Source organism: Ambystoma mexicanum, chromosome 4q (genome assembly GCF_040938575.1).
Source record: "Ambystoma mexicanum isolate Mex_15411 chromosome 4q, UKY_AmexF1_1, whole genome shotgun sequence".
NCBI lineage: Eukaryota > Metazoa > Chordata > Amphibia > Caudata > Ambystomatidae > Ambystoma > Ambystoma mexicanum.
The window spans coordinates 660,865,886-660,892,931 of NC_090928.1; the positions used below are offsets into that span (position 1 = coordinate 660,865,886).

Genomic DNA, 27,046 nt, shown 5'->3' on the forward strand with positions numbered 1-27,046 from the left:
TGAAGATTTCTTGTTCCTTGTCTCCCAGTGCTGAGTTCATCAGTTCTCCCCTAATTGTGAGGATCTCCTCTCCTTTACATCCCCCCTTCCTCCCCTCCTCTCCCCCCAAACAACAACAAGGTTTCCGGACCAGCCCTCGACCAACGGGGCATCCGGCCGGACCGGTGTGTCAACTCTTCTTGGAGGCAAACATTGCCTCTGCTGTTGGCCAGTAAACTTTCAGGTTGAGGTTAGTGAGCCCCTTTGATAGGTACCATTTGAGACTGTGATGCCCCCACATGGGCTGAGGGCGGACGGGCTAGGAGGGGGCCAGGGGCACAAGTCACCCCTGCTCCGGAGGACCCAAGGATTGGGCCGGATCCTCAACGGTTGTTATCTCGTTTCGGCCTGCCCGGAGGGCCTCGGAGACTGCGGCACCCCGACATCTTGGTCCAGGCTTTGGTGGGGTCCCCTGGGGATCTCTCCGGGGCCCCCGAGCTTTCGGGGAAGGGCCCCTCCTCACGCCCCGGGTTCATGAATCGCTCGGCATCTCTGGGGGAAGATATAGTCCAGGACTTGCCCTCCCAGTTGAAGATTAGAGAGGTGGGGAAGCCCCAACGGTAAGTTGTTTTCCTCTGACGCAGCCATTCGGCGCACGGTTTAAGAGCTTTTCTTTTGACGAGGGTGGATGCCGCCAGATCCTGATACAGGGATATTTCGGCGTACCTGAAGCTAATACAGGCCGAACTTCTAGCTTCTTGCATTATTTCTTCCTTGACTTTGTAGAAGTGGATTCTTGCTAGAACATCCGGCGCAACTTTAGCGTTTTGCCTGGTTCTAACCCTGTGGACCCTGTCCAGTTCCAGGGGGGCTCCGTCTGGGAGCGTTAGAATGAAGCGGAACAGGTTGTTAACATAGGGGGTGAGTTCTTCATCGGAGACGGAACAGGGAATTCCTCTCAGGCGAATATTGTTGCGCCTGGACCTGTTTTCAGCTTCTTCTTGTTTGTTCTCGAGGGCTTCACACCTAGCCTCCAGCACCAAGATTCTGTCGGCGCCTTCTCCAATCTCGAAGCTCTGCTCGAACAGGGTGCTTTCTATTTCCTCTGTTCTGGTTTCGACTTCCCCCACCCTCTTGTCCAGGGAGGAGATTTTGCCCTTTAGCTCTTCAGTCCCTTTTTGGTACTCCTTGGTTATGGCCGAGAGGAGCTCTTGGAGATCAGCTTTGGTCACTGCTCGGGTTGGTACTTCAGTATTTGAGACCGGCGGGGTGCCCGGGGTATCGTTGCACTCCCCTTTCTTAGTTTTTTCTCCCATGTTGTTGGATAACAGGGTCGCAATGTCAGTTTGTTTGGCAGCTTTCGGTTGCCGGGACATTACGCTAGGAGCTTGGGCAGGAGCTAGTCAACCCCCCACCCGGAATGAGTTATTGTACGATGCCCGGGGACCTCTTACTGCACACGTTTCCCTGACTGGGCGGGTCCGTGCAGAGACTTTGCAATGGCTTGGATCCAATAGCCGCCTGCTGCGTTCTCCAGTATAATGGGGTTCCGGTGATGACTGCGGCAGAGGCAGTAGAAGTGGAGGACAAAAGGGCCACAGGCCACCCGCTGGAGGGCCCCCTCTTCCGAGGCCGAACGTTGCCTCTAGGGGGACCACCCCCGGGGTGCCGGGACTCAGTACAGAAGGAAAAATCCGGCCTCACTCCTCCCGCTGGTATCCCAATAGTCCACCCGGGGGCGACCTTGTCCGGGACCCGTACCGGGGAGGGCCAGCTATAGGCACAGGGAGCACTTATGAGACGCGGCAGGTGCCGCCCTACCTTCCGCCCCACCTTCCTCACGGCTTTTCAGGTGTAACTGATGGCGGTTTGCTGCAGAACGGGGCCCGCACTCCCAGCCCCAGCCGATGTGCTGGTTGCCCCAGGCTACACACTGCCTCCGTAGCTGCAGGGATTGAGAGCTGGTGGGGCCGGGTAAGGGGGAGGTGTGAGCCCTACTCCACGCTCCCTCGCCGGGGAGGGGGCAGGTCCCTGGACTCCGTCGTGTGCTTTACGGCGGCTCCGCTGATCTCCCACATGCAGCGGGAGGAATGCAAGTCTGTACGTCCGGGGCGGCGGACCTCCCTCTCCACTTGAGGCTGCACTCTGCCCTCCAAGTCGCCGCAGGCAGCCGGCAGAGACGGCGGGCCCCGATAAGGAGCAGGACCCGCTAGCTTCGGAGGCGGAAAGCGCTGCCGCCTGAGCCGCGGACTCTGCAGCTGATACTGGCGCTCCCGCAGGCTGCGGTAAGGAGGGCTTGAGCTCGATGAGGGCAGAGGGAGCACACTCACACTGCCGCTGCTGGGCTTCCGTCTAGATGCTTCCTCGCTGCCATCCCGGGCCTCCGTCTAGGAGAGGGGCTCCTTCCCTTCGAAATTGGACACCGATCCATCCGTGTCCCGAGTCAGGCATGCAGCACGGCTCCGGGGCCCAAGCCTCAAGCCATCCGATCGAGAGCGGCGCTGCGTAGCTTTCCAGAGTTCCCGCTCAGCTCAGACGCTGGAAAGGCGGACGGATCACTCCGAGCCGCAGACCGCCATCTTGGGTCGCTCCTCTCGCGCCGGGGGAATTACTGCTCAAACTTGGTCCCCCACAGGATCCGTGCGGTGACGACGTGCTGTAGCATCCCTCCTCAGATGGCAGGGCCTCCACATCTACCCATACCTCGACAACTGGCTTGTCAGGGCTACGTCTCCGGAGGCAGTTCACCACTCGTCCCATGCCCTTATGAACACACTACACGACCTGGGCTTCTTGCAGAACCTCAAGAAGTCACAGCTGCTCCCCATGCAGACTCTGACATTCCTGGGACTCATATGGGACATGTGCTCCAAGGGGGCTTTCCCGTCGGAAGACAAGATCTTGGCCATCAAGAGGGCCACTGCCCACTTCCTCAGCAGAGAGGTGACGTCAGCATGGTGGTACAAACATCTCCTGGGTCTACTAGCGGCGGTCCCGTTAGCCGTGCCGCACGCGAGACTAAGGATGAGAGGATTCATTTGCACTTCGCGGACTCATGGAATCCGGAGCGGGGCTCACAATCGGAGATGATCAACATTCCTCCATCTCTCCACCCGGACCTAACTTGGTGGTCAATGGATTGCAACCTACGGACGGGCAAGCCCTTTCGGCCACCCCATTCGCAGGCCACCATCACCAGACTCCTCGCTCGAGGGCTGGGGAGCAACCCTGGACGATCTCTCGGTCCACAGCACCTGCACTCAACAGGAGCAGGAATACCACATCAATTGGTTGGAGCTGAATGCCATCCGGCTAGTGCTCAGAGCATTCCTCCCACTCCTCAGGGGCAAGGTTGTCCTCATCCAGACAGACAACTCGACCAGCATGTACTACGTTAACAAGCAGGGAGGCACCAGACCCCCTCCTCTGTGCAGACTGGCGATCAGCATGTGGGAATGGGCCTTGGAAAACGGAATTTACCTCTCGGCAGTCCACCTCCCGGGGGAATCCAACTGGGAGCGGACAATTACGAGTGGCAGCTAAAGGTTTTCGTTACTCAGGAGATCTTCAGCAGGTGGGGGTCATCCCCATGTGGATCTCTTTGCCACCTGGCACAACAAGAAGTGCCCCCAGTTCGCATCATGGCAAGGGCAGGGCCCCGGCTCGCTGGATGACGCTTTTCACCTACAGTGGACCGACATGAAAGCCTATGCTTTTCTGCCCACTCCTCTGGTACACAGAGTAATTTGCAAGTTTAAGGAGTCTCACTGACCCCGCATCATTCTGATGGCTCCATGGTGGCCGGCCAGGCCATGGTTTCGGAGCTCATTGCATTCCAACGCCATGTCCCGTGGCAAGTCATGAGCAGGGCGGCCACATGGGCCTCCCCTTCGGCTTTCTGCAAGCATTACTGTTTGGATGCCGGCTCTAGATCTGATGCCGCTTTCGGACAAGCGGTTCTCCGGAACCTATTTCCTTAAGGAGGGTCTCCTCTCCACCATGCAGCTACAATCAGTTGTAATCGCCCATACAGTATGTAGGAAAGGGGACGGGACGTAAGAGTAATTATAAGTTACTCACCGTAGTGACTAACGTACTCTTGGTCCATAGTCCCCTTTCCTCCATACGTCCCACCAACCTCCCCCCTAATAATACTGGTGTCATTAGGCAATGTTAAATCTGAGGTGTGGCGCCGGGGGGCGGAGTCAGGGCAGCGCATGCTCCCTGGGCCGCTCCCCAGCGCGCGCCTCTAAATTTAAAGGGAAGAACATTTTTTCTGGTGAAAAAGGTTCCGTCTCCCGTCCCTTACAGTATGGAGGAAAGGGGAATATGGACTAAGAGTACATTAGTCACTACGGTGAGTAACTTATAATTTACACACACACACTTACACTACCGAGGTGGCTCTTTCATGTCCTGGTGAGCCTGTGCGCACTTGTGTGCATTGCAAGGGGCTGACAGTTCGATTTGAAATTCTAAATAGATCTTTTTTTGTTTCTTTTTTTTTTTTAAAAAGGTCTTTTGGCCTAGAAAGACCTAAACAAGTAAGCACTTTTCAACACTTGTAATACTTTTCTTTGAGCGACCTTAGGCTTTAGCAGTGCTTCCTTATCTAGGTATGAGTTCTCGGGGGACACTCTTGTCCAGTGGCCAGCTGTAGGCCGAACAGGATCAGGCACACATTGTGGAAAAGTCAAGAGTTCCAAAGGATTTCTTCTGTTACAAGTAAGTACAATGCTGATGTCTGTAAATTAGGTTCAGGGAGTCGTCTTGCTCTCCTTGGATGCACACAAGCGTTAAGCCATGGTGAATGTGTTTGGGCGAACACCCAAACATGTGAATCATCACCCCAGCAACATGGGTGTGGCAGAACGTCTCTGGGTAAGTATTACCTAGAGTCTCACAGTACCTCAGCAGTGAAGATGATGATGCAAGCGGATGCCCTCACGGTGCAGCAGCTGCAGGACCCACTCACCGAATTCTTGGGCTTCTAATGAAAAAAGTGACACTGGAAGGGATTTTGCAGCAGCAGTCGAGTGGAAAGGCTCCCAGCAAAGGATTATTCATAGCTTTTCATGGCTGTGTGGTTTTGGCACCCTTTTCAGAGGATACCAGTTGAAGAACGGTTATTGCCTGTTTCATTCAGGATGCTCTGTCCTGCACTTTGAGGAGGGGACTTCGGTGAGCGGAATATTTCCTCTGGAGATCCGGAAGGAGTCCACCAAAATTTCAGGAGGATTAGATCCTGGCAAGACGATGCACTGCACAAAGGTTCCATGGTATTTGTGGCTTGCAGCCAAGGAAGGTCGCACCTTGGCATGGGATGGCTCAAAAGGCAGTTCGTCTAAAGGCTGATTGTGCCCACCAGCCCAAAGGAAGGAGTCGTCCTCTTGAAAAACTCCTCATCACATGGAAGAAAGAATCAGCACAACAGCGGTCACTCAGCAGGCTTCTCTGGTCGCTGGAAGTAGCTGCAGATGTCTTCTCCTCTTCCTCTTTTGATTTAGTTCCTGCGGTCGACTCTGTGCACCAGGAATTCAGCCTCTTATCCGGTAACCTAGCCAATCAGCATTCATGCCACTTTCAAACTTTGGGTGGTGGCTGTCCTTTTGGGACATCCAACCTCCGAGTTGGAATTTATTCCAGGAGGGCATGTTAGAAGATGAAGACCAATGGAGTTTCGGGAACATCCCCTGCTTCCTGTCCTCACAGGCGCCTTGGCAGGATTCCCGCCAAAGACAAAAGTCTGAGAAGGACCTTGCTCTCCCTGCAAGGCAGAAGAAGGACCAAGAAAGGACAAGCAAACAAGAAATGGCAAAAAAGAAAACGTCACCATTTTGGGTAAATGGTGACCCTTCTGTGTATTACCAAAGCTGTGAGCAAAAATTACTTTTCACTCTAGCAGAGATGTCACAGGAGCAGTGAGAACAGGGATACTGTGCAACTCCTCAGTACTCCACATAAGGTGGTGTGTGCTGACCTCATAATATAAAATGTAGAAAATCAAAAATATCCCCAACCCCTTAGGAACATGTGTTCCCACAAATAAAATAAAAACGGAGGTCTAAGGGGCTCCCCAACAACACTGCACAGAAAATGCTGTGTGCTGCAAATGTCAATACACACTCTCATGAGCTCAGAATAGACAAATCCTACCACAGCTTTAGGCGTAACATTCTCAAATGGCTACGATCTAACAACCATTACGACTAACATACACGCAGCAAGGTACCAGCCTCTGAACTATGGCTCCTGTCTGATTCGGTACCTGATCCCCAGCTACTGTGTAGCCCTCCGTATGTACTCTGTACTGGATTCCAGCTGTATTGTACCCCGCCTTTATGTATGAATATATGCATGATTCGTAGATTGTGTCATTTATGTTTACATCTCACCTACATGTGTAACTTGGCTTTTAATTATCCTTTGTACTCTGCTGCGCCCAGTTACCTAAGGGTTCGGTGCGCCCTACAAATTAATAAACAAACAGATGCCTATGAAGTTTGAGGAAAGCATGACTCCAAAAATAAAGTATGGGCAGACATAAAAATCCCAAAGCCAGAGTAAAAGAATGGGTGAGTGGGGGGAAAGGTTCCCAATCAGGAACAGAGACAAAAAAAATCCACAAGTCCAGCAAAAAGTGCTGGGGATCTCACAGATGAAGGAGATTTGGCATTGTTGGGGAGATGTTTCAGTTTTATGCTTAATTCCCTCTCCTAGTGAGACCCCCAGCACTTTTTGCCGGACTTCTGGACCTTTTGTTCTCCTGAATGTGGGGAGTCCGTTTCCCCTCAGTCATTCTTACTTGCTCTAGAGTAGTATATCGCTGTTGCCATTGCTGAATAACCCACTTTCCTTCTAACAGATACTTGTCAGAGTGACTTTATAACTAAAGGTTACTGAAACAATTGCGGGTGCAAGCCACTACTATTTAAGCAGTCACCTGAAAAAGTGTTGCCAATTTTTTCTATTATTCGTTGGGTAGTCTGAAATAGTATTTACTTACCTTGCCTTGTCTATATAAAATAAATGTATATTTTACTTATAACTTCAAGTGTGTAAGAGATTATTTGGGCTAATGTTTTGACTGAGTTCATTGTACTTACCTACAGCTCACACCCTCCTCATAAAATGAGCCTGGATGCTCTGCCATTCTACCAAACCTTTGGGTAGTACAGACTTGTCCTAAGAGATTGGGCCTGTAAACCAAGGGATAGTTTTATAGAGGCTCGCCCTCGGGTAGACTTTAGCCAAACTCCCCTAACAACGAGAAATCTACCTAACGAGTAGCAAAGGTCTTGTAACTGATTCATCTGAGAACACAATTGAGTAAGAAGAGGGTATTTCTCTGCCTCTATCTCCACATCTGAGGCTATTTTTGAATTTAAGAAGGAAAAGCTGAGGATCAGAGAAAAAGAATGCAAGTATAATGTTGCCAAGTTGGAATTTAATAGAGTTGAGAAAGAGAAGGACTGAGCATTCCAGCCAGAGGTAGCCAGACTTTAAGGGTGTCCGTGCTTCTCCAAAGAGTCTGGAGGTCGTTCTGGGTCCTCTTCTGATCCAAGATTTCCAAATAATCTGTTGAAATTTGTATGATAAAAATAATTACATTATAGTTTGGTTATGCCTGTGATGTGCAAGAGGTGAATGAGTCATACAATTGCATGGTTGCTCAGCAGACTTGCCCAGACTGGCTGCAGTGCCATTATGTTGTTGTCAAAGCCTTAAAAGAAAGACTTTTATAAATTGAAGCAGGCTCTTCTTTTGAAAGGAAAACTCCTACCCAGTAGAGACAACAAACAGAAAGATGGTAATAGTTGGGTTACATTGTGGAATGACTCAGTGGCTAGACTGAAGGCCGTAAAGTAACCGCTTTTGAAGGCATGATCTATCTTTTTATGCTTGAAAATATTTTTGCCTCTTGTTCCCCTGAGCTGAAACATTAGGCAGATTCAAAGGAGTTACATCCTAAGAGATGGGCCATTGCTGCTGACCTTTGGGTATCTCAGAGTGCCCAATAAGGACAAACATGCTTCCGGTAAGCATAAGGAGGGGAAGAGGAAGGACTTTTGGATAAATATTCATCCCATAAGGACCACAAAATGTTTTACGGTTGATAAGTCACAAGGAGAACATGTTATGGGTAGTGGGACCTATCCTCCCAACCAAGACTTTGAACACCATAAGCCTCCCTATATACAAAGGTCCAGTGGATCTTGTTTAACCCGTGGAGCACCTGACCATGTGAAGGGGCACCCTAGATGTAAGGGTAAGACCTTCAGGTCCATTCTGTGAATCTGGCCCTTCCTTATGAATAGGAAGATATTCTCACAGAAGCATCCTTCTCCTCAGACTCCTTGTCCCACTTACTTTCCCTGGGTTTCTGGAAACCTTGAGTTTCTGAAGTTTCTGCTTCCATACCTGATAACACTTTAATAATATTTTTAAGGATGGTGTAGACACCTCTGCTATCAGGAACATCGGGGATAGTCGAACTGTGGTGGATTCCACTCTGGTAAACTCAGGCCAGAGCTCCTCTGATGCCCACCAAGTTGCAAATCAGTCTGGTGCTACCAACGGGAGCAGCCCTGTCACTCTTGGCATCAAGAGAACTAAGGTTATCCATACATTTGTACTGGCCTAAGAAGGGGGGTACACGTAGAAAACCACTGCAGGAGTTGCTTAACGTGTCTGGCAAAAGTGGAAAAATGATGCAGGCTCCACTAGTACTACTACCTGTAGTGAGGTGTACCATATGAGATGGTAGGGATTGATGTTGCTGGTCCCCTTAATCCTCCTACATCCGCAGACAGCAGGCTTATCTTAGTGGTTGTTGATCATGCCACTAGATATTCTGTGGCCATCTCACTGAAGACAGTAACTGCCATGTCAGTTTCCAAAAGCATTACTAGGCCTTTTTGCTAGGGTTGGCTTCCCTAAAGAAGTTATGTCTGATAGAGGCAGCAGCTGTATGTCTACGTATATGCAGGCCATGTGAAAGGAATGTGGGGTGTCTTACACATTTTCGTCCGCATATCCTCCAGCCAAGTGGTCTAGTTGAGAGATTTAATAGAAATTACAAAAACATGATTGGACCTTCTGATGCCTTGCTTCTTATTTGCCTACAGATAGGTACCTCAAAAAGGGGTTGGTTTTAGTCCCTTTGAACTCCTGTTTGGTCAACCTGTCAGGGGACCCTTAGCTATAGTTAAGGAACTCCTCCTGTCACTACCAATATAGTGGCCTGTGTGCTTGGATTAAAGAAGAGGATGGCCCTTCTGATTGCTCAGGCCAATGACAAGCTGAAGGCTAGACAAACATTGGTGAAACATTCGTATGACCAGAAAGCTTCACGTGTTCATTTTTCACCAGGACAAGAAATTCTGATCATGAACCCTATAAATCCTAGAGCTTTGCAGGATAAGTGGTCAGGTCCTTACCGTTTATTAGAAAGACTAGGTGAGATGAGCTATTTAGTGGATGTTGGAAGACATAATCGGGGTCCCAAAGTGTTCCACATGAATAGGTTGAAGGCTTCTACTGCATTCCGAGCCCTGGTTCTCTCTAGATTTCATTACTGCAGCAGCCTCTTTCAAAATCTACTTGCTTCTACTCTCTGCCCTTTGCAACTCATCCAGAACAGGACTGCAAGACTTGTCCTTGGCCTCAAGTCCTGGGATCATATCTCTCCAGCCCTGAAATCTCTTCATTGGCTCCCAGTGGCTGCAAGGATTAAATTCAAGACCCTTTGCATTGTCCACAAGGCTTTCTGGGGCATGGGTCCAAAATACCTTCAACTCGCACTCTGTAAATACCTTCCCACTCGAGCTCTTCGCTCCTCCACCTCCAACTCCCTCAGGGTTGGTTGTTTCTCAAAGAAACAAGCTGGGGTAGATGGCTGTCTTCGGCTGGGGCCTTCTTCTGGAACAGCCTCCCTGCCACTCTAGAATGATTTTAGAGAAACCTCTTAACAGTACCGACACAAGTTGTATTTATTACTTGGCAGTCTGAGCCGCCATCTGGAGTGCTGATACTTTTTATTTGTTTATGGGAACCAGGCTTTGCGCAATACATGCTTCACTTGTAAAGAAATTACACATATGCCCACGATAGGAAATAACTATTTGCAGGACCTGGAGGGGGGCCACGAGGTGGGTAGGGGGTTTGTCGGGGGAGTTTGGTGAGCTAGGTGGGGGGGTCTAGGTGAGGCGCTCCAGTGGAGCCTCGGCCTGTGGCACCACCTCCAAGGAAAAGGTGAAGGCTGGACAGAGGCGCAGCAGGCCGGCATGAAATGCGGACGGCTACTTGCGGATTCGACATGTGATCCCATCCACATGAACGGCTAGCTCTCTCCCCGGGTGCTAATATATAATGCAAAAATAATTGCAAAGCGAGCTCTGCAGACTAACTACTGTTTGTGGTATTGCAGTAGGTCTGTAGATGTACAGGCTAGATGGCACTATTGATCGGTACATTGCATAAACATCTAGTTAGCTTTGTGTATTCATTACGTAAGATGAAAGAAAGTAATAGATGGAGCAGAGTGGATGGTGTAGCAGGCAGAGAACTGGACAAACTCAGTGAAATATTGTAGTTTGCAGACATCTCTCTTTCATGGTAGCAGGTATAAAGCATCATGGTGATACGATAATAGGTCAAATAGTTTGAGATCAGCTGCACAGATTGATGCAATCAGCAGGTCACACAACTAGGTTTCCCACTCGAAGCATTTGACCATGTGATCATGTCCATTTTCAAAAGTGTTCACTAGCCTATATGATGCACACTCCCCCACAAACAAAATGTAGTTGACACTGAGATTTAGATACAATAGCCTAAACATTACTGAAAAAAATTGAGACAATGCAGTGTGTGTTTTCTCTAGAAATATTGTATAGTATGTAGCAACTTAGATTTTTAGAAATGCTATTGCAGGACTTAAAAAAAAAAAAAAAAAACACGGAATAGTCTTTGCTAAACAGAATATAGTACGCTTTAATTCTGCATTGCAATTATTTTTAAAAGAAAAAACGTTCTGCCTAGTTCTCCCACAAAGGGTCTTTTAAGAGTGGAGATGATTACTGCTCTGTCCCAATGGAAATCCAGAGGAATGCAGTGTGAGCTGTGTTTTCATTAAACAGGGTAATTTAAATCACCGGCTCGGATAGACAAGTGTCAATTTAATTAGCAAACCTACTGAATTTTATATAGCAAATTGCTATGCAACACTGCTTATTTTATGCCTTGAACATAATGTGTTTTTGCATAAAAGACATTTCTTTGGCAACCCTGTAATGTAAGAAAAGTGTAGTATGTTTTCTCACGATTTGGATAAAGACATCTCATCTAATTCTGTGGTTGTCCTAATTTCCCACAAGTAGATCTGTGCTACAGCTTTGTTGCTTGATGCATGTGTGGACACGGAAACACTCCTGGTAGATGTGTGCGTTTTACTTCTATGTTCACTGACTTCTACTGATCCTAAAAAATTGAGATTCTTTGAAAGTGATTTTTCTGCCCATGAATGATGAGTTTAATCTTGTGACTGTTGAGACTTGACCCTAAATGTAAAGACTTATAAAGCAAGTTCTAAGGATGGGGTCTAGTATATAGAATGTACCGCTTTGAACTTCAGGGATTATAATCAAATTGAATAATGATTTAAATGTAATCTAAAGTCCAGTGTAGACTGTACCTGTATCAGTGTGCTTTTTACATACATTGTAATTTGTGTGGGTATTGAGAGCTTCCATGTTCCAGCATAGATTGGCACTAAATGCTAATGTGCTCCCGTTTGCTAAAAGGCCACATGAAGACACACATGCTTGTTTAATACAGCTTACTAAAGCAATGTGCAAAGCTGAGCTTTTAACAACCATTTTGAGTTGATGATGGGCTGTGTGATCTCTGCACGCACTTCACGGTTCATGGAAATTATTTCTAATTTTAATGAAACACGTAACTCCCAAGCTAACAATGCTTTTCTACGTTCCCCAGCTTTCCCTCTGGATCAATGAGAAGATGCTCACAGCTCAAGATATGTCTTATGACGAAGCCCGAAACCTGCACAGTAAATGGCTGAAACACCAAGCCTTTATGGCTGAACTTGCGTCCAATAAAGAGTGGCTGGACAAAATAGAAAAGGTAATAAAAAATATCTTCAGGGTGCGGGAAGTTATCACATTTGTCAGGTGTATTTTGTTGCTGCTAGTCTCGCACTGTTGAGGAAATGTGTGTTTCTTCTACTTTGAGTTATTGGATGTCTTTTGCCACTACTGTTAGGCGCAATCGCATGAGATGATCGATATTTGTAATCTGGGACACTGACTGTTCTCATTGAAAGGTGGAAAATGGCATGCAGTATTGTCAATCATCTTATAAAGTTGTATCTTTTTTTTCTACCTCGGATGTGTTCCCCCTGTAGATACTTGTCAAAGTCGAATGGCATTGAACAATACTGTACTGTTTATAACCCCACCTTCTAAGTACAGAAAGCTTTTAAATTCCATTTACTGCAGAGCATTTACTGTACAAATGTTCACCGAAGTGCAACAGATTCCTTTGGTCCTTGGGCAGCTCCAAACCACTGAAACTCCATTTTGTTTGGTAGGTGTAGGCAAGTGTACTGGGTTACATCGGCTATACTGTGATGTTGTCAGGCTGAGATCCTGGTGTCTGCAGAAGCTGCTGAGCCCCCGACAATCCACCCAAAATGTGGCACTCTGAGCTGATACTATAAACTGCTCAGTTTACCTCACTTCCAGGGGAAAGGGGGAAGGGACAAATTAACAAACACCAGGCTGGAAGCTAAGACTAGCTGGTTCTTCACCTGTAGTAAAACATAAACATATAATACACCTTGTTATTCATGGGGTACTATACTAACCTTAAGTATCAATATCCTTTACCAAATAAAGTAAAAACCATACCTGGAACTTCTCTACAAAATGCCCAGAGAAGTGATAAGCTGACTAGACTTCCTTACTAGTTGACTTGAATCTCAACGATCATTCAGCCTTTTTAGTAGGTCCATGAATGTGAAATTAACTTTGCAGGTAATCTTCTTTAAACTCAAGAAGCTTGAACAAAGTCTTAAGTTCATTAAAAGTAAATGGAAGTTCTAGTGTTTCTGGAAAGTATTTATATTTCTTCTTTTTTTTTTATTTTAGAGAGTGTTTTTACTTAAATAAACAGTTCTTGAAACTTGCGTCAAAAATCTCACGTGGAAATCTCTTGAACTCGCATAGGGATCCAAACTGAGTGAAGATCGTTGAAGCGCTGAAGATTAAACCGCAGGAAAAACCACACGCGCTTATCCAAGGAGCGAGTAAACTCACACGCGCTGAAATCGAACCGCGAGAGAAAAAACCACACGCGCTTTGTCCAAAATGCGAAAACACTCACACGCGCTAAGTCGAAACCGCGGGAAAAAATCCACACGCGATTAAACGAAAACACGCACACGCGCTGAAGTTCAACCGCGGGAAATAGCCACACGCGCTTAGTCCAAGATGCGAGCACACGCACACGCGCTGACGACAAACCGCGGGTAAAAATCCACACGCGCTTAGTCCAAAATGCGATCACACGCACACGCGCTAAAGTCGAAACAGCGGGAAAAATCCACACGCGCTTAATACAAGATGCACACGCGCGGAAATCCAACCGCGGGTAGAAAAAACACACGCACAATAGTATCACGCGACACCAAAGAGCTCGCGCAAGATACTCAAGCGAAGACTCTCACGCGCAGGCTTCTGTTAACGGAAAAACCACGCGCTTGATGGAAAACGTAGCGTAGCAAAGCCAAACATACGACAGCAATATAGTTCTTAGTAAATATTTTTCATATGAACTTGAAAATCAGATTAAATCTTCTACAATGACATTATAGAAAGAGTCTTGAATTTTAAAAGGACTTATCTTGTGAAGAGTCTTTGAAACTTTTTTCTTTTTTGGATAACTCGAAAACTTCTTACTCCTGTTCAGTGCCAAAATGAATCTCCGCAAGATTCCTGTTTGCTTTTCCAAATAAGCCGCTCGACCGCTTGAAACTTGAAACCCCTGAACAAGTTAAGCAGGAGCAGCTTAATACACGACCTCTCAGCTGGGCAAAGACGATGAAAGGCAGTTTAGAATGTTCACTGTCTTCCCTATAAACAATCACCAGCCAATCAGAACTTAGACTGAGGACCTCCATCTTGGCTTGGGGCATTCTCCATAGACTGCAATGAATGTTAAGGGCAAAATTGGCTGTTTTAAAATTAAACTCATAATAACTTCCAAAAACCTTTCTATACTAATTTTCCCCAGACCTAATGTAATTCAGAATATGTCACTGTATCCTAACAGTACCTGACAGATGTAAAGTATTATAGTAGGATTTTCTACCCATCAGTTATTTAAAACCTTTAAAAATCATCTCTTATTGAGACCTAGGACACAACCGAAGTGAGAGGAACGGGTGTGATCTGACCAGCTAGCTAGGTGTATTTTGGTTGGGGGCTGAAGATGTGATCTGTTGTTACTTTATTTGTGTTTAAGAAGCAAATCTTTTTTTCTTGTAGAGCCTCTAGGCATAGAAGACTGGGGTGGGTACTGACTAAAAAAGCACCAAATTGCTGTGAAGCACAGACCTCTTGGATGAATAATAGTCAGGGAAAAGATGGGGGAATCTCTGATCTCATGTGGAACTAATTTCTTGAGAGCAGAATGTAATCCGCTTCTCATGTGAGTTACTCTCATATTAAATAGACTATCCTCTAGTTGTAGGCCTCTAAAACCATTGGAAAGAAATAGAGATCAATTTGTACCATGTTTTCCGTCTTACTGCCCAGCACATACATTATTTTGAGGGATACTTTCACAAGTCTGCTCCAGCTAATGAGAATCTCCAAAGCCAGCTTGTCACCTTTTCCTACGGGATGGTTGTTGATCAAAGGACCATTTATTTGGTCTTGTGGAGGTACTCTTCTGAAGGTCGCTTGTGATACAGAAGATATTGGATCTTGCTTAAGATGCTACAAGTACTCCTGTGCTGCAAAGCTGTATGGTGCCGTAAAATAATTCTTTCATTAAAAAAATGTGCACATTAATCAAATTAGACATGTACAGTTCTTCAGTTAAGCCCCTTGTTGATGTTTTAAGTCCAGAAGAAGCTTCCTAAAACTCGAGGCCAGAAAGTCCAACTGCATAGGGGGTTGAGGAGGACAAGCCCCACCCCCATGCCTTTTTGTCCCCCTCTCATCATTTGGAGGCAGGGCAGGGCCGCCACAACAATTAAGTAATTGGACAGTGTGTGCCTCGCTAGGGCGCTCAGTCAGGCTTGTGCTGTCTCATTACATAAAGCTACTAAACTGAAGTGGGTGGCGGGGTTGCCCTGCTCGGCTCAGTCCCTCACCCTGGCTGGCCTGACTCAGTCAGCAGCCACTTCCAAGGTTCTGGATTCAATATCTTGTGGTCACCAATCTCACAGCAAATATAGTAGCAAGATATGCATACGATTCTCCAGCACTGCCTCTTTCATAGATTCACATGCTGTGAATGTTCAACTTCAGGCTGGGAATCCTCAGTAACCTAGAGCAGTTTAAACTGAAAACTTTCAGTCACTTTTGTGCTGTATTAGTTATTTTGGGTCATACTGCCCACAGCCAATAGGAACACCTCCCATAACTTCTCCCCTGACTGAAGATTTGTTACCACACGTTACTGTAAGGAGTCCTCAAAAGTAATCTCTTCAAGAATTCTGCAAATGGTTTTCGAATATAACATAATTTCCATGAAACTCATATTTTTCGACATCAGTGCTAACTCCATAGACCGTTCCCGCTGCTGGTAATATTCGACAAAGCTTTGTCTGCGAAGTTGGCCTTCCTCATTGCTGAATCCACAAGGAAGAGCCTGTTCAAGGCCGGTGCCCACTGTGGACTGAAACATTTCTACATAGAGGATCACCACGATGACTGCCTCTACTGCCTTCATCCCCACCATGTCATCCAGGACTGCGAGATCTGTCAGTCGTTCTCCAACAAGATGCTGAGGGATCGTCATTGTCATCTTGTAGCGTGGCTCGGACGCCGGCAGGGCCTCTGACTCTGCGTCGGTACAGAGTCATGCCTCGTTGTGGCAGGGCAGGACTGCCCAGCGAACCACCTCTAGTAAGATGTCCAGGTCGCATGAAGTCCAAGCCACCAGCAAGAATAGGCGTAAAGACACCTCCAGCGATTATCCAAGATCCTCGCACAATTACCTGTCTGCACCAAAAGTCGGTGCCCAAGGGGTGTCGGCAGGGAAGGGGAGCCGAAGCCTTTTCCATCGCTCCAAGGAAGCAACGCCTCCCAAGTCCACTTCAAAATCTGGTGGCCACTCTTCGCCTTCGAAAGCTGGCTCGTCGTAATAAGCGGCAAGTATGTCATCGTCGACGACCAAGCCCCCATCCAGGTAGTCTAGCCCAAGGCCTTCAGCGCCGTCCACCTGCGCCCCGTCGACTAAGTAGTCAATGACCACAATGACTGGTGCGTCACCAACTAAACAGTCAACGACCACGACTACTGCGTCATCGAGTATCTCATTGACGGCATCTGCGTAGACGGCTGTGATACCCTCGTCGACGACCCCATTGACAGGAAAAAGTGGATCTTCCCATAGGATTGTTACCACTGCCATTGTCCCTGCCGTCACCGACACCCACACCAGCACAGTGTCTGTGTTGTCGGCCTCTCCACAGGCTCCATTCCCTGACCTTGGGGTAGCCTTGATATTGAGAGTTATTGTTGCATCAGTATCAAGTCATTGCCAATCGGAGGATGTAGAGGAAGCAGAGGAGGCCATTATGTCACTGCCGTCGTTGTCAGCACGCAGGCAATCCCCGCCCCCAAAGACAAGTCATTGGACATTTCATCTACTTGAACCACTCTAGTGACAACCTTGCAGCAACGGCTGCTTGTACCAGCTCCGGTTCCAGAGCCTTTTAAGTGCCCTCAGTTGTCCCCGGGCCCTCCAGGGAAGTGGATGACATCCCTCGCCCTTCCGACCCCCAAAGGGGTGAACACCTGTCAGTACCGCAAAGACTATCTGATACTGGGAGAGGCACAGATCCCGACCAGTTGCAGGGTGTGGTTTCCACACACACGTCCCACACTGACTAATTTGACGATTTTATCGGTGGTTATGGGGAATGAGATGAGATTCCAGTCAGTAACTCGCCCCCTGATGAGGAGCAGCATAGATGTTCGGCCTTGCACCGGAGGAGCAGCAAAATGAGTGTTGTACCAGTGCAGGAAGTCTGTCATGTCCACCCCACTGTTACAAGATGTCTGGGAGGATGTCCTGGTCACCCTGGCGCATCCCACAACTTCCCTTGCTAAAAAAGACTGGATCTGCAAAAGATACAGAGCCCCAGAGAGGGCGGCCTCCGCAACCAACCCACACCAGACTCTGTTGTCTCTGCTGCTGCCAAAAAAGGTCTGCTAACCCATTGACATCCAGCTCTGTCCCTCCGGACAAGGAAACAGACCACTCAACGCTTTTGGTAAGAAGGTCATTACCACCGTAGCCACGACTATCAAGGCGGCAAATGCAATAGCCATACTCGCACGTTATGATCGCGAGCTTGGTAGAAGTTGGGTCCCCTTCTAGAGTTCCTGCCAGAGGACAAGAAACAGGAGGCCGTGGACCTCTTCCATGAGGGCGAGTTAATGTTAGACCATGCCATCACGATCTCTGTGGACATCACCAATACTGGTTTTCGCTAGCTTGGAAATGAAGCGGTCCTACGCAGGCGGGGTTCGCTCTAGGCCACAGATTCTTGACCTGATGACCAGTCTAGGGTCGTTGATATGCCCTTTGACGCATCTGCCTTTTCTGGTAAGAAAGTGAATGAAGCCTTACAGTCCATAAAAACGGACACAGAAAACTTGCATGCTACAGCAAAAAGGCACCAACTACAACAAGGAGATTTCTTGGCGTCCCTCGACCTAGAGTACGCCTATTTTCACATGCCTATTCGCCGCTCACACCGGCGCTACCTACGGTTCGTGGTGGCAGGAGTACATTAGTTCAAGGCCCTTCAGTTGGCCTGTGGTCTGCTCCACGGGTGTTTATAAATGCCTTGTGCCAGTGGTGGCACACCTGTGGCGAAGGGGCGTTTACGCCTACCCGTATTTAGACGACTGGTTGGTGAGAGCCACCATCACCAACCAGTGTCTACAGCAGTTGAGTTTCTACATCAACTTCCCAAAGTCGTACATGTTCCCATTGCAACAGGCACTCTATCTCGGAGCAAGACTCAAAACTGCACCGCCAGGCCATCGGATGAAAGGTGGGGGGCAGCTCTTCTGGAAAAGGTGCGCAGTCTCCACAGCGCCCAGGTAACACCGGCCATCAACTATAAATCCCTTCTGGGGTTGTTGTCATGCATTCCGTAGATCACCAACTGCTAGTTATACACAACGCTGTGCAGGGATTCATGTATGCCTGATGGATCCAAGTCTCAGCATCCTGGGACGATCGCTTTGCCCTAACGCCGGTTTTCAGGCAGAGCCTTCGCTGGTGGTTGTTGGGTAAAAATTAGTGCAGTCTAACTGTTGTCGGACTACACAATACTTCTCTTGGTATTAGGTAACCTACCTTTTTAATATAGGCCTGCACTACATAAGTTGGTAGTGTGACTGAGCAACCAAGTTCATCTTAAGCAGGGTAGTGTGAGCTGTAGAGCTGTGCAATGAAATCAGTAAATAAAAGTATCCAAGTAAACACTTACACACTTAGTTATATTAATTTATTCATACACAAGGATATTTAAAGCATTCTTTAAAAGCTGTAATAAGCTGTAACATTAATCCCAAGGTAGGATTCAATTAAAAAAGTGAACAATAAAGCAGGCGAGTAATTCATTAATATGTTGCACATGTTCCAGCACCCGGAGGTGATGTCATTTGACGTCCGTATAGCATTTAAATAGTATCACCTTTAAGGAAAAAAAGGTTAGAATTGGATCAGAACAGATTGGTAGATTATAAGAACAGTTAGATTCTCCCGAAGGGATGCAGGCAGTCAATTATCCCAGCATTAAAGTGTTCAACATTTAAAACCTGTAAGGGAACAAGCACTGCCAGAGTTCCGGGCAGAGTTCCAGTCTGCTCCAGTCCCTGGCTACGAGAGGACGTGTGTGCTGCTTCCTCTGTTTTTCCCTGTTTTCGGCTGAGGCTGGGCTTTTGGAGAAAACAAGCCCAACCTCCATAAAAACCTCTCTGCCGCGCGGAGCGCGCGCGGAGTTCCGGGCAGAGTTCCAGTCTGCTCCAGTCCCTGGCTACGAGAGGACGTGTGTGCTGCTTCCTCTGTTTTTCCCTGTTTTCGGCTGAGGCTGGGCTTTTGGAGAAAACAAGCCCAACCTCCATAAAAACCTCTCTGCCGCGCGGAGCGCGCGCGGAGTTCCGGGCAGAGTTCCAGTCTGCTCCAGTCCGCTCCGGGAGCTGGGGCTGTGGGGGACGACTCCCTGATTCATCGCCTAAGAGAGACGTACGAGGACTGCACGAGAACTACCAGGACACAGAGGTAGGCGTTTAACCCCCTCTCTTCGCCCTCCGGTTCCTCCACTGCTCCTCTTTCTCAAGATTTGACTTGAAGTAATCTGTTCTGGATCTATTTTGAGCTATTTTGAGCGGATCTGTGCTCAACAGAAACTGAACCGTGCTTAATAGCCACAGAAAATAGAAACGAGTGCGGGTCGCTAACGCGAGGCCTGAACCTTCTCGGGGCCCACTTGGCCAATCCTTCTCTGCTGCCTGTTATCACTGCCACCACTGCCACCACATCCCCCCGCTCCCCACCCTATCTTCACCCCTTTCCGTCCCACCCTACCTGGCCTTCCCCTTCCCCTTCCTCTCCCTCTTCTTTCCCGTCCTGGTGTCTGCCCTCCATCCCGTTCCGTCCCACCCTTCCCACCCCTTCCCCTCCTTTCTCTGTCCTCCCCTTCCAGCAGCCTCCACTCAAGATGGACGAAGACTCCGATCAACGCTTACTAAGGAGCCACATGAAAAGGACTCCACTTACCTCAAGCCAGTCTCCTACAGTCTTAATGAATGGTCTCCCTCAAGACCTACGACAACGCTCATCAGCACCAACCGATGATGGCCGCCCCCTTACCGCTTCGGCGAGTGACCCAGGCTGTGTGGGGGCCGGAGGGCCCCTGCCGGGGGGTCTGAGGGTGGCCACATCGCTGACGATCCTCCCGCCCGGCGCTTGCCGCCAGACTTCTTCGACCACCACCTTAAAGCCAATGGCCACTTTTGAAGCACCCAGCACCCGGGACGCCATGGGTAGACAGGCACCAGCCCCACCCGGCACAGAAGTGCCGAACTCCACACTGCGGGCCACCAATTCTCCTGAGGTGGAGATTCTCCACAACCGGCAGAAGAGCCTGCTCCCCAGGACCACCACGGCCCAGGTCCACCTGGCCCAGGACGCCCAACCGGGTTCACTTGACGCGAGCAACGCCACTGTCTCACGGAGCCTACCAACATCAAAGGGTGATGAAGAGCCTGGCCTACATTTGTCTCCTGGTAGGTCTACCCCGCCTCTGAGGGCAATGACCTCTGCCCCCCCCGCTGACCCAACCGGTCCTCCGACAAATGGGGCAATCGACGTCCCGCCAGCCCTCTCTTATACTGACCCCCTACTTGGGAGTGCCTTCCATGAGGAGAATCTGGACTTAGACTCTGACCTCCCCAACGGCACACTGGTCAACTCCGGCTCCAAACCTCCAATAAACCAACCTGCAAAAAAACCAACGCATAGGAACAAAAGCAAACTGTCACATAAGCCTATGACGGCGGTAGTCACATCCGCCAAAACGATCTCGTCAAAGAAACATCAAAACCCAGCGTCTGGCTCTTACAAAATTAACAATCAGCACAAAAGGGGCATTTCACAGCAGACACAAAGAAAAAAGGGCCACGCAAAACTCGCTCTATCCACCCCGCGTCTGTCCAATGTTCTAATGAATTTTTTCAAAACACAAGGAAAAAGAAAACCGTCTGCTGACTCTGAACTATCAGACGCGGAACTCCTGGAAGCTTTTGACGAGACTTCTCCATTGCTCAAATCCATGGAAAGCCCAGCTCCCACTGTGCCTTACTCATTCTCAGTCGAGCAAACTCTGCCTCTAAGTCCTCCACTGCTTGGTCTCGCACTGGACGCACAGACTGTGCCTCATCCGGGCTCTGACGGCCCGTCTGCTGACACTCTGGTCGACCCTTCAGACCTGCTGGCGAGGTCTCAACCACCACCCTCCCCGGGGCGGTTGGTGTCCGCGAGCGCAGACCCCTTAAACACCACCAGATCGTCACTTAAGGGCTTCACGGACATTCTAGAGCTACTACAACCAATAGCAGGGTCACATAGAGAAGTGCTTCCCCACCTGCAGGCAAAGCCCGTTCTATCTCTTGCCTCGCCCAAGCCCAGCTATCCAGTCCCTGCATCCCAATCCTTCTGCCGGGATGTCCCCATCTTCGAACCAAGACTGCCAGCTGCAAGACCATCGTCTACGCAGGATGTCGGATCCACCAATTCCACTCGTAGACACTCTCTGGCGAACCCCATATCTTTGGGAATTAGAGACACACCACTGAGGACGGGAAGAAGACAGGACCTTCCTCCATCGCCCCATAAAGAGTCCCCTAACAATAGAAAGGATCTGACCACGATCATGTCAGCCATAACCATCGCCATGGCCCCGTTCTGCAAGCTGTACGAAACGCTAAGTGATGTTTCAAAAGACAACACGGCCATTTTGGCGAATATTCAGTCCAAACTTACCTTCTTAGAAGGATACATAACAGCTATCGATTTGAAGTACGACCTAACGCATTCAACAAGTCAGGAGGCAGGTTCTGGGCCGCCCATGACCACAGCCCCCTCATGTTTGAAAAAAGGTTTCGCCCAAAACATACGACCAGACAAATCAACTCAGACCTCTCCTCTGATAAACTTCAACGAATTGGTCACAAAACCTGTGAACAAGCGACAATCATCGTCAAGCTCAAATACGACCATACCTAAGAAAGTGCTAAAATTAGCCTCGTCGGATCAACCACTTGGCCTAGCCCACAAACGGACCCAACGAAAGGATGAGTTGGGAGTGTTGCCGATCAATCCCACTCCAGACGTGGGACCCTCTGTTTGCGGTTTCACTAGCGCGACCTGCGTAACGGCCCTACCCAAGGCCCTGGCCCCAACAGAAGACCCCTCAGACTCAAGTCTTATACTGATGGAATCATCTGACGACGTTCAAGCAGTGCCTGAGGCGGCCATCTCCAAAGGCATTCCACAATCATCACCGCTTGCCGCAACCCGTAAGCACTCAGAGGGCCTCCACCTCCAACCAGTGACGACTCAGAGTCCCATTAAGCCCACTCAGGGCGTCGACAATGTGGACCTCCCAAGACACTCGATTGTCACACAAAGAAGTCCAAGTTCAAGAACTAGATCAGCAAGTTCGCCTGTGTCAGGCACCTGCCCATCCCGACAGCAACCACCAAAACAAGCTGATAACACGAGGGCCAACTCCACCCGCATCTTCAAGCTAGAACAAATCTCTAGCAAAGACAAATACATCATCCTGAACAGAAGAACTGTACTAAGGATAATATCGTCTTTACCTTCCCTAAAGACTCTAAACTCGGCTGATTTCAAGTGGATTGAGCCCTACCACAGAGACAACAAGGCTAAAGCCTACCTCCACATTTATTCCTCCGCAATACAAGACATCTGTCGTCAAGCCGGGGAAGACCTAAAAGCCCAAGGCTTGTGGATTTCGGAACTACCAACTAGGGATCCCAAGCTCTTCAACAGAGAAACACATTATAACAAAGGAAGGTCAGGTGCCGTCACTCCATCTACTCGACACGACAACCGTAGAACTGAACTGAAATCTCACTTTATACTCTCACCCGGGCCATCGAAAACGTGCCTAGACCCACCTGCTCGCTCGACACGACCAGTCTCTGAACATCCCGAGCCAAACTGGTCACCACAGAAAAGTCAAGATACCAGAAAACAAGACTCCGCTAAAACGCGTCCGTCCTATTCTCAAGCCCTCAGACCACGCCGGGAGTACAGAAAGCCTAGCTGGAGAGACCAGTCCCCGCGAAGAGTCCGGCTCACTTACAGTCCCCGAGCCCAACGCAAACCCTCCTCGTCGACGGCTAGTGCAAACTCGACAACTGCACCTGGCCCATGGGAACGGATAAAAGAGGCCCTATCATTAAAACGTTCCAGATAGCAATCATCAAAAGAACCCGATACTCAACTCTACCAAAAGCCCTTATCTTTGGCCTCTTGGAACACCAGAGGGCACTCCCATCTAACCGATCACAACGCTGTAGACCTGGGTCAATTTGACATATTTTGCCTCCAAGAAACATGGCTCCAGGACAAACCATCTATGGACGGTTACGACATCGTGATTTCACCAGCCGTCAAAGGCCGACTAGGTCGTCCATCAGCAGGCCTCCTGATTGGGATTCGGTCAGATCATAATCTGAAACTCATTAAAACAACGGCAAGATCCTATGAGGTGTTGGCGGTCTTAATTGAATGGAACCCGGCATACGATTCCTTGACATCACAAGCTAAGCCGCCTTCATCCTTACAGCTCGCTCTGCTCACCACCTACTGGAATCCACAAAGGTCTTCGACATTGCCTTTTTGTCAAGCTATTGCTGAGGCAATTGATGAGATTCTTAACGAATGGAACACCCCCTATGTACTTATTTGCGGGGACCTTAATGCGAAATGCAGTCTACCACAAAACATTCCCCGAAACTCAACCACTGTTACAGCAGCGGAGCTCAGGGGCCAAGCCTGGATGACCCTGATGACATCAAGAAACCTGCACAACGCAGCTTGGATCTTAAAAGACCAACCACAGCTACCGACCTGGGAGAGAAATCGTTCTACAGCCACTTTAGACTACATCTTTGCCTCCCAAGCACTGTGTGCAATTATTCAAGATTTTCGTGTAGTCAAAACCCTACCAAGTGACCATAATATGCTAACAGTATCCTGGCCTTCTACTGGCCGCATTGCACAGAGTTACTTGGCACAGGTCGAAACGAATCCCCAACTAACGCGCCTCCGCTTGACATCGTCTAGCATCAAAATGATTACGCAACAGCTTGTCTCAGACATCTCGTCAGTAACAGATTGCGCTTCATCACCAAGGCCAAACTATTTACCTATGCTTCTCAAACACACGCATCAGATGAAACAACGGCCGGTGTCCGCTATAACCCACACCCATCACTATGACAAACAAATAGCATTCAGGAAAAAAGCACTGAGATTACTCAGAAGACGCGCCAAGGCGGACAACACCACCGCTGCATGGGCTCGATGGAAAGACGAAAATACAATCTACAAATCATGGATAAGAGCGCGTCGAGCGGCACTCTACCAGCACGACGCTGAATCCATGACGAGAGTTTTAATGTCGAAAAAAACCGCAGACTTCTGGTCCCTGGTAAACGCCTCCCATGGCAGTACAACCTCTACCTTGATCAACGCTGTCCCGGAACAAGTCTGGGTCACATTTTTCACCAACCTTTTTGCCAGCCCGCCCTCCGACATCAATACGTCTTTTGATACTACGGCCGCCCCTTGGATTGACCTGTCTATTCCAGCAGACATAAGTGCGGCCATTCTAAAATTAAAATCGTCACGAGCCCCGGGCCCAGACGGATTGACGAACGTAGACCTAAAGAAACACCATCTGGAATGGTCCAGCTTTATCAGTATTCTGTTTGACCACTGCCGATCCACTAGAAAGATTCCAGCATCGTGGTCCAAAGCAATCATCATCCCAATTTTTAAGCAAGGAAGCAGGGAAGCGCCTGAAAATTATCGTCCAATCGCCTTACTGGATATAATAGGCAAACTTTTTGCGTCTCTCCTCCTGATCCATTTCAACCGATGGGCGAAACAGGCCCCCTGCAGTGACCCGTTCCAACTAGGCTTTAAGAAAAACAGCGGTACAGCATTAAACATCCTTATACTCACCATTCTGAAAGCCAAAATAAAACAAGGGTCCCCCACAGTCTACGTGGCGTTCATTGACCTCTCTCAGGCATTCGACAAAGTGGAGAGATGCAGACTGTGGAGAAAGTTGGAAAACTGGAACTGCCCAAAAGATGTGCTACTACCAATAATAGCCCTTCATACCAACAACAGACTCAGCGTCCGATTGAACAGACAGGGAGCACTGTCTAAAGAAATCCCCGCTCATAGAGGAGTCAAACAAGGCTGTCCACTAGCCCCGGCCTTGTTTGTGGCTTTCCTGGGGGACTTTAAAGACGCGGAAGCTCACGTCCGAAGCTTCCCGCCAAAGTTTGGCAAAAGTTCACTTTCACGCCTTCTCTACGCGGACGACATGATTCTGTTCGACCAGACCCCGATCGGCCTCCAGCGTCAGTTGGACAATCTAGAAACCTACATGACCACCAATAATCTCCAGATTAATCAGTCGAAAACGAAAATTATGATCCTCTCCAGATCGGGCCGCTCCAAGAAAAAAACACATCCCTGGTCAATCTGCAAAACCAATATTGAAGTGGTCTCGCACTTCAAATATCTAGGAGTGACTTTCGATGGCTCCTCGCAGGAACTCACAATGCAACAGCGTCTGTGGTCTAAAACTAAACAACTTACATCACAACTAAGAGCGATTGACAGAAAATATGGCAAATTCTCGCTAGTACCGGCCATTAATTTCTACAAAGGTAAAATGGTACCAACCCTGACCTATGGCATGGACGCTATGTTCACTGTTCCACCCACACTGTGGCGGTCTTTGGAAGCCTATATTTGGAAATCACTCCTAGGCCTACCCACCGCCATTCCAATCGAAGCTATCAGACGGGACCTGGGTCTGGTATCACTAAGCGCCACCGTCAGTGGGTCCTCATTGGCCCTCTTCAGGAAGACTCTTATTAAGGACGACCTGCCTATCGTCAGCTTCATCGCCCAAGAACTTGAGTTATCGAACTGCAAGGCCGTCAAAAAATGGACCCTTCTTCAAAAAACCAAACTCGAAGATCTGCACTGCACTTTAGACGACCTGATTCTAAACCCGCAAAGAGTCAGTGAAAAATTGAAGCTACAAGACTGGATCAACACTTCTGATAAAGCGGCGGCAACTAAGTTTCTCAATCATCTTCCTCCGACCTTTAACAAACTGAAACTCCCAATGGCATACTGTTTGAGATTTCCGGACAAAAAGCTGCGCACTATATTTCTAAGAGCGCGCTTAAACCTGCTTCACACGCGGGAAATCTTAGCAATGAGAAGGTTGGCGTCCGAGACTACATGTAGACTGTGCAAACTTCCGGACTCTACTGAGACCGTGCGCCACCTGCTCCTAAATTGCTCTGCTTTATCCCAAATTCGCACAGCGTTTCTATCTCCCCTATGGCTTGACTCGATACTGATTGATGAGCAAACATGGTGGTATCGCTTGATATCTGGCGAAAAATCCCGCTGGGCGGTTGCGACAGCCAAAATATTGGAGGCTGCCTTCAACAAAATCAACGCGGCAATCTAAGCCGTTAAGACTAATACTGCACACGACACGCTCTGATCTCTTTGACGTTCTTGTAAAAATCTTTCTCTTTGATTACATACAAGTAAATAAAAAAAAAAAAAAAAAAAAAAAAACAAGCACTGCCAAAGCCAATAGGTTCAGAAGGAGGCCTTTAGGGAGCCAGGACAACCAAAGTCAATGGACAAAGCTAAAGTTCTGATGCTCTTCTTAGAAAAAATTGTTCTTAAATAGTCAGTGTTCAAAAGAGAAATCACAGCAACTCACCTTTGCAAAGCACAAGCTGTAAGGCCAATGCAGGTAAGTCGAGGTCAACTTGGTGTTGGGTTAAATCGCACTCCCAAAGATAGGAAGCACCCCAAATGGCAAAAGGATAACATACCCCAAGCCCCACAGTACCTTGACAATGAAGAAAGTGTTCCAGCTGGTTGCCTTCACAATGCAATTCAGTAGACGCTTGTTCTAGGTCTTTGG

The 27,046-nt window shown here is 48.4% G+C and overlaps 1 protein-coding gene across 2 annotated transcripts in view; it reads left to right on the top strand.

The window, feature by feature from the left end:
• Nucleotides 1-27,046, top strand: part of SPTBN1 (spectrin beta, non-erythrocytic 1) — a 964,524-nt gene that overhangs the window by 650,862 nt on the left and 286,616 nt on the right. For both annotated transcript variants that reach the window (XM_069608234.1, XM_069608235.1), the window contains one exon: nucleotides 11,977-12,123. In XM_069608234.1, the coding sequence (XP_069464335.1) occupies nucleotides 11,977-12,123 (147 nt within the window). The remainder of the gene's footprint in view (nucleotides 1-11,976; nucleotides 12,124-27,046) is intronic.